Source organism: Zerene cesonia, chromosome 18 (genome assembly GCF_012273895.1).
Source record: "Zerene cesonia ecotype Mississippi chromosome 18, Zerene_cesonia_1.1, whole genome shotgun sequence".
In the NCBI taxonomy this organism is placed as follows: domain Eukaryota; kingdom Metazoa; phylum Arthropoda; class Insecta; order Lepidoptera; family Pieridae; genus Zerene; species Zerene cesonia.
In genome coordinates, this window is record NC_052119.1 from 2900343 (window position 1) to 2907955 (window position 7613).

Consider the following 7613-nt stretch of genomic DNA (forward strand, 5'->3'; position numbering starts at 1 on the left):
AATATTCTACCGAGAAAAAGACGTTGTCACGTAAAATCTTCGCCCGTAAAACCGACTTTACCGGCAACCATTTTTTTTACTTTATTTCACACAATATTGTTTCATTTATTATAATCGACCAACATTAATAAGTCAATTATTGTTCAAGCTCCCACTGATAAGACACTATTATTATTTCTGACATATCTAAACTCTACACTGGATTATGTTTTTTTTTCTGTTCTCATTCTTTTTGTATTGTTAACTTAAGCATTTGATATTGTAATATAATATAATAAAAACGTTACAATGAATTGCTTTTGTTTATTTTAAACCTGGAATTGGCCTTCATATAATTTTAGGTACTTGCATAATATTACTAGCTTTAAATACTATAACTATACAACAAGCGCTATATAACTCCATAATCAAAGTCTAATTAAATGTTGAAGAAATATTTTATAAAATATGTATCATTTTTAATCATCAAAATATGGAGACATTATTCACAGCTGGTTTGGTAAGCAATTTTTACATATAAGAGCCAACAGAAAACGATAGTTGCTCTAATTCTTTGTCAAAATCTTAACGCTTTCATGCAGTCGTACGTAAAACGAACTCGTAAAGCACTTTTAATTTAATAATATAATAGTTTAAAAAAACTAAAAAACACGCTTTGACAAAAATCATATTTTGCAAATTGAAAACTGGATTAACTTTATCAAATTAGTGTATTGTCATCGGTCCTCAATAAATCTACAAAGTTTGAACGAAATCTGGCCGTTTAAAGTGGGTCAAAATCGCGCCCAAAGAAGTCGGTTACAAACAAACAAACAAACAAACAAACAAACATACAGGTGAAGCTAATAAAAAGCGTGTAAAAAGTAATTAGAAAATACTCATTGTTACAAAGATTTGTCCCATTATATAAATAATACAAATTTTATAGATGTTGTATAATTTATTATATTATATTGATACAATCTAAAGATTGTTAAATGCTGCATTCGGTAAAATTATTACAAAACGAAAGTATACTTGACAATACAATTCACACAATACACTGTTACATTATTAAAGCAAAAATATATTTCGTTATAATCATTGGTGTTACAAATCAAATTCATATGATGATAGTGATTGTTTTTTGTATGAAAATTACCCATTCCTTCTTAATACTAACGGTTCATATGACTAGACTCCATTATAATTTCCTAGACCATGATTAATCATCTTATGTTCACATTATACTTAAGTCTTTCTTCGGATAAAAATGACAAGACAATTTGCTTTTGATAATTGAGCTATCCTCTACATACATGAACATGGCATAGTGCATTATATGGAGTTACAAATCTAAACATTGATCCTAAACTAGCCCTACTATAAGTGATTACACAACCATTCCGTAAGATTATTCTTAGGTGTGTTAATTGAATGTTTAATGGGCATGAAAATGTGTACAATTGAAGAATATTAGGAATGAAAAAAAGTAATAAAGAACAGTGATTACACATTTTAATAATGGGTATTTGGACATTATTGAGTGGGCTCAATAGGGTTAAGATCTCATTTCATACCACCTGAAACTTAAACGAATATGTAAGTTGTACATGAGTATTGTATTTGTTTTGAATTACACCTTCCCTGTCTTTAATTCAGTTATAAGTGATATTTATTTCAACTTTGAGTCTCCGTTAATTTTATCTTAAAAGTTAATAACACATTGACTAGATTCTGCTTACATTACTTTACTTAAAAGATAACAACATTTAAATAAATTCTAAGCCATTTCAAAAATTAACCGAATTTAATAGTAATATAATTTGGAATTATGTATAACAAAGAGATAGTACTTTGTAAAATATGAATAGGAACAACGTAAGGTCAGCAATTTTAATTAAAATAGTAATAGTTTAATAAAAAGTATATTTAAATAATTAAATTGGAATTAGTCCATCTGTATGGTTCTTAGAGAAAAAGCTTTAAGCTGGAATATTATATTGGTTTTATTTTTGTGGTAATGTTGCAACAAAAATATGTTTCTGCTATTTTGATAAATTTTGTTAAATATTTCATTTTTGTGTTTAGATGCTTTGCAAAAATAATTATGCATGTAAAATACTTTATATTTTCAATACATTATTATAATTACAATGACATAAATGGAAGTCATTGTATCGAGGCTATATTCTAATTAACTTCAAATCTTACAATACACCTCTCTCACTATCCAGTTAAAATGTAGATCTATATTATTATTAAGTCTAAAATGTTATAGTATATTTCTATATAGTTATAAGAGTAAAATTCGATTATGGCAGTTATCGTTAAAACCTTAGGGGGGTTTAGTACTGGTCTTTTATTGAGCCATCTAATAAATGTTGTTGGTATAAAAATGTTGTTGAGTGTGGCACTTAAAAAGTAATCGTTGAGCAAGATTATACAAATGTTATATTTATCATTTAAATATTTTTTTCTGAATTCTTCCAAAAACATTCTTTAGATGGGCTTTATTGACTAAATATATTTGAGTATAATATTTAAAAGCAATACATTTGACTAGACTATCTTGAGTATATTGTGCTAAGGTACCTACTGAGTTATAACAATGATACAACATTAATTTCTATGATTTGAAAAGCTAGATGGAGTTTAAAATCACTTTTATAATATCTTTAAATATTTAACTATGTGAAAATAATTTTTTATGAAGAGTATATAATCTGAATGTGGATTTGAATAGGAAATATAATCTGTTAATTATTATGTAAATGATTTAGAATATAATGCCAAATCCATAGTTTCTTATCATTGATGCAAGATTAAAAATAGCTAAGTCAATATATTTTGAATAAAAGTTAACAAAATAGTTATAATTAGCAAGAGTAATCTTTAGTGTATCTTTTTCGTTAAAAAAAAATACTAAATTATGTGCAGCACACTCCACACCTAACATATTAATTATCCACATAATATTTATTATGATTAACAGATGTAAGTAAGAAATTGCCATTTTGTTAATTTAATTACAATAAATCTTGCAATTTGAGGCTAAACAAACATATGTTAAGATAATCAAAGGTAAAAATCGAACATCACTCTGTTTTGCTTCTGAAGATGGACAATATTTTTTCATAATTATAAGAAATAGCAATACACATGCTGTGCATATAAGTTCAGTTTGGTTACTGAAAACTTGAAAAGTTTTCTTCTTTCTTTCGATTTCCATTAGAAAAGTAAAATGCATTACTTTTCAATTGCACACCTTTTATCTTTTAATTGAAACTACCATTAAGGTTATACATTATCGACATTTCTTACAGAAAGAAATAATTATTATAAATTTGGACTCACGGCAATTTCATACTTTCTACTGAGTAATTTAAAACCTAAAGTTGATCTTGTTCCTTCGTAGAATTTTGTGCGTTAGGTATACCAAAGGTAACAATACCATTGGGCACGTTTTGTGGGCCTCCGAGAAACGAGGTGAATGTCGTATCCCTGCTCATGGGCGGTTCCAATCCTTCTGACAGTGGTATGCAGTCTAATGTTGGTACAGTATATTCCCTGGAATATTAATGTGAAAGTTTAGTAATTGTTATATGTATAAATGAGTGGATAATATTGAATGTTTATTGTTTTGGCAGAGACAGAAACAGTAGAATTTACTGAATGACTTTATTGTAAAATGATTACCAGTTTTATAACTTTTATTATACTTATTAAGACTATTCTTTATAAGTCAGCATTGGGATGGAGCAAAATTTTGGTTATTAAAAAATTCAAAAAATCACTAGAAATTTATATGCTGGTTGCCATTTAATTCTTATATTACAGATAAAAATAACTACATAAAAATGAAACACATTTTAGTGGATTGAAAGGGCCAAATTTTTGAAATGTTTAATACTCGCAAAAAATCAAGAAAAATACTATACTCACATAGACACATTGTCCTGTGACTGCACAGAGTCATTAACTAGCTGCGGTAACACTGGTGCAGGGGGCGGGCGAGTGGGCCGCGAACTGAACAGGAATACTCCCACCATTGCCAGTAGATATGATAAGAAATATAATGCGTGAAACTGCAAAATATACATTTTGTGTTTACAACTAACTAAGCACAAACAATTATAATCTATCCTGCAAGATTATAATGTGTAGAAAAATTAAGTAAGTTTGTTGGCATTATTTTTTGGTAATGATTGAAACAATTAAACTGTTAAATTTGTAATCAAATTATATTAAACTAGGTATATAGATTAGAATAGAAATACAATATTTACTTGCACTCCATTATAACAAAAATAATGTGTTCAAAGCAAATGTCCTGGATCACAATTTTTCCACATCTACATAAGTTTGTGTTAATTTTGTCAGAACTTTCAATAGAATTTTGGTGTTTATTATCATATTCATTTAATCACAAGTTACATATTATATGGACAGTCCTTGTAAAAAAAAAAATTTCAATTAAATTATAGCCTGTAAGTTAAATCTTTCTATTTTTCCTTACCTTAAACTGAAAAATGAACATTCCAGCAATCAGTGTATAATAATCTGCTGATAGGAATGACAGATGCAATATAATTGCACCAGCGTCCCTTAACATAAAGCTCTGTAATATTTGAAATACTGTTTGTACACAGCAATAGCCTCCCAACTGTACTATAGTCTCCACTTCATACCAATAGAATGAAACCAATTCATTAAACTCCAGGAAAAATGTTTGTAAACAAGATATAGAGCCACCTATGAGTCCAAGCATGGCTAAATATTCTGAGCAGGCTTGTGTTTTGAGCATTATCTCTTGCAGCACTGTTACTAAAGCATATAGCAGTGATCCACCGAGACAAAGCATGTCTCCAACTAACTGGTTTTTCCCTGAAAGGATACCGTTCAGAAATTATAAAAATTGTTGAAAAAATTGGATGATAAAGCAATTTTCATGATATATGCAGAACACACTTATACACTATCATAAATAAATAAAAAAATCATTTATTAATAAAGTATTGTAAGCTATAATTAGTTTTTATATTTTGAAATGATTGATGTATCAATTACAAAACATTTAATTAAAGAAAAGAAATCAAATGAATCTCCCAAAATAATTTCTGATGCAAATAGAACCTAAAATAATGTTGCAACATTTAATCTATGTACCACATATCAAATACCATATAAAATAAAATTACCATCAGTAGGTGCCCCTTCCACATCAGCCCATACAACGCATACCACTGCCATCAGGCCCAGGGTGGCACCAGCAACATGGACCACACCGAGCCTCTGTCCCCTCCAAGCTCCACCTACTAGAGCAGCACCCACACCACTGCAGGCTAGCAGTTGTCAGCTCAAGACTGATGTGAACCGCTGCGACATGACTAGCAACCAGCTTGCCTCCACATCTAGTATGCATGCTAGGAGAACTATCAGCCATTTCCTGTAAAAAAAAGTGTCTTTTAGCTCTAATTTAATATAACATGTACAATATAATTATACAAAAGAAAATAATTTGGAATTATTATGAGACTGAGGGTAGGAACTATATGTTTTAAAATTAAATTGTTATATTTTGAATTATTTGATAAAAATTAAATATTTTGTTGAGAAAATTAACTGTTATATGTATAGTTAGCAGTTAAGTTGATTAAAGTTGAAATGAACAATAGTGCTTACTCTTTAACGTGATGTAACATGTTAAGGTAATTTGTTTGAATCTAATATATTTTATAAGTCACATTAATTACTTATCTATGTTAGTTAGTTGTTAGCAAAAAAACACACTTACTTCGATAATTTTTTTACACCGTTACAAAGTAAAGACGGTATGAACAGAATAAAAAGGGCTAAATAGGGGATTACAAGTTGGCCTGTCGTGGGAAATTGCCAAGTCGCGCTTTGTAGAAGTGTTGTTAATATACATTTTCCACTGAGCAATAATGATAATATTTGGCCCAGTACAATACTACGCCATACTTTCCTGAAATTTTAATGAAAAAAATAAATAAATTGCGTTCTACAAAAACATTGCAAACTAGATTTCATAAACAAACTATCCCGACCATCGCCCTAACTCCGAGAAGTACACCTCAACTTTTTCACTAAAATTCACATTCTCCATTGCAATTCTTTGATTTTCCTTTTCCTTTGTCAATACTACGTACTCTGTACGCAAATAAGTTTCACAACAGGGAATACAACTAAAATTATAGCCATTATTTATTCCTACAATATAAATACAAACGAAAGCAAAATATTAAAACAATTTATTATGACTTTGACATTTGACACACACATATATCACAGAATATAAAATGAAGAAGAAGTTTCACTTACTAGTATAGCATTATATCCGTGTGTAGATAGTAGTATAGTATTGTATCTTTGGTACTAATATATATTACTGTATGTACTACGGTAGTCAATTCAGGTATGTATTATTCCGGCTGAGTACAATCCTTATTGAGTTGCCCACTTATGGCATAAAAATAAGAAAATAGCAACTAACATTTATCCTGTCAAATGTCAGTACTGACTACTGAGTATCATATGTATAGTAATCTGTGGTAACTCCTAATTTACTCAAGCCGTGAATGTTTATGTTTGAAAATAATAGCATTTAACCTTTTTTTTCTTAATCTGTGTCATAAATCAAATATCCTGACTTTTAAAATGGGTGACGGTAAGTAATTATATATTGTAAAACCGTGTATTTTTCCATATTCATTGAATTAAACATACCTTCTACCTTACCTTTTACTTTTTACTTCAGAGGATGTTATACGCAGAAGATTATTGATTGATGGTGATGGTACTGGTGATGATAGGAGGCTAAATGTACTGTTGAAGACACTGATCAGATGGTGTAATGCTACCGACGAAAAACCAGAAGACAGGTAGTTACCTAACCTTTATTTATTATTTCCATAATATTCTCATTATTGCATAACTTTCTTTCGATATGGAAAACAAAGCATTAAAAAATAAGGATTTTGTGACAAGCTTTCTATTAATTTAAAAATATAGAGATAATTAGACAGTCACCCCTGCTCCGCCCGGATATCAAGATTGCTGTTTTATCCTAAGGGAGCATTAAATTGGGTTTGGATATGTAAAGTTTCCTATCACACAAGTCGGCTCATACCTTGTCAGTATATCAAATTTCATCAAAATCCACTCCATAGGTTCAGCCTGATTGACAGACAAACATCCAAACGAACAAACTTTCACATTTAAAATATTAGTGTAAAGTCTGAATAGTGTGAATGTGATATAATATTCTGCTGCATATCTGTAATTTAGTAAGTTGTTAAGATAACATGCAATATTGATATTGCTATTATTCCTTTATCTCTCATATTATGTGTTATATCTGAAGTTAATAAAGTTTCTATTCTGTTCTAGCAAAACCACACATGATCGCATGTTAGCACAACTTGCGCAATGTGAATTTGCTGTAACCAAATCACAGCTTGGTTCCGAGATGATGACAGCAGAACTCAAAAGTTATGAGGATCTATCTAAAATATTCGAAAGTGGCATAGAGATTGCCAAAAAGAATATAGAAAAAAGTAAAATTGATCTGGCACAAGCGAAAACTGTACGCAAAAATAGAATAGAATATG

The 7613-nt window shown here is 29.5% G+C and overlaps 2 protein-coding genes across 2 annotated transcripts; both read right to left on the bottom strand.

Annotated features, from left to right (window-relative positions):
• Positions 1-927: 927 nt before the first annotated feature.
• LOC119833959 (solute carrier family 35 member F1-like) lies at positions 928-5310 on the bottom strand. The gene is made up of 4 exons (XM_038358209.1): positions 5181-5310; positions 4499-4866; positions 3925-4067; positions 928-3549 (listed from the first exon to the last, which is right to left on the bottom strand). The coding sequence occupies exons 1-4, from the start codon at positions 5230-5232 to the stop codon at positions 3372-3374; spliced, it is 741 nt and encodes a 246-aa protein (XP_038214137.1). The 5' UTR covers positions 5233-5310; the 3' UTR covers positions 928-3371.
• Positions 5180-6253, bottom strand: LOC119833960. The gene is made up of 3 exons (XM_038358210.1): positions 6051-6253; positions 5777-5968; positions 5180-5428 (listed from the first exon to the last, which is right to left on the bottom strand). The coding sequence occupies exons 1-3, from the start codon at positions 6107-6109 to the stop codon at positions 5335-5337; spliced, it is 345 nt and encodes a 114-aa protein (XP_038214138.1). The 5' UTR covers positions 6110-6253; the 3' UTR covers positions 5180-5334.
• Between the last annotated feature and the right edge of the window lie 1360 nt (positions 6254-7613).

Bases quoted from the DNA above. Each gene is read 5' to 3' on its own strand.
- LOC119833959 (XM_038358209.1), bottom strand. From the start codon at position 5,232: ATGGCAGTGGTATGCGTTGTATGGGCTGATGTGGAAGGGGCACCTACT. The intron at 4,867-5,180 runs GTAATTTTATTT...GTATCCTTTCAG, and splicing joins GGAAGGGGCACCTACTGATG to GGAAAAACCAGTTAGTTGGA. The intron at 4,068-4,498 runs GTAAGGAAAAAT...TATATTTTGCAG, and splicing joins TGTTCATTTTTCAGTTTAAG to TTTCACGCATTATATTTCTT.
- LOC119833960 (XM_038358210.1), bottom strand. From the start codon at position 6,109: ATGGAGAATGTGAATTTTAGTGAAAAAGTTGAGGTGTACTTCTCGGAG. The intron at 5,969-6,050 runs GTCGGGATAGTT...TTAAAATTTCAG, and splicing joins TTCTCGGAGTTAGGGCGATG to GAAAGTATGGCGTAGTATTG. The intron at 5,429-5,776 runs GTAAGTGTGTTT...TTTTTTTTACAG, and splicing joins GGTGTAAAAAAATTATCGAA to GAAATGGCTGATAGTTCTCC.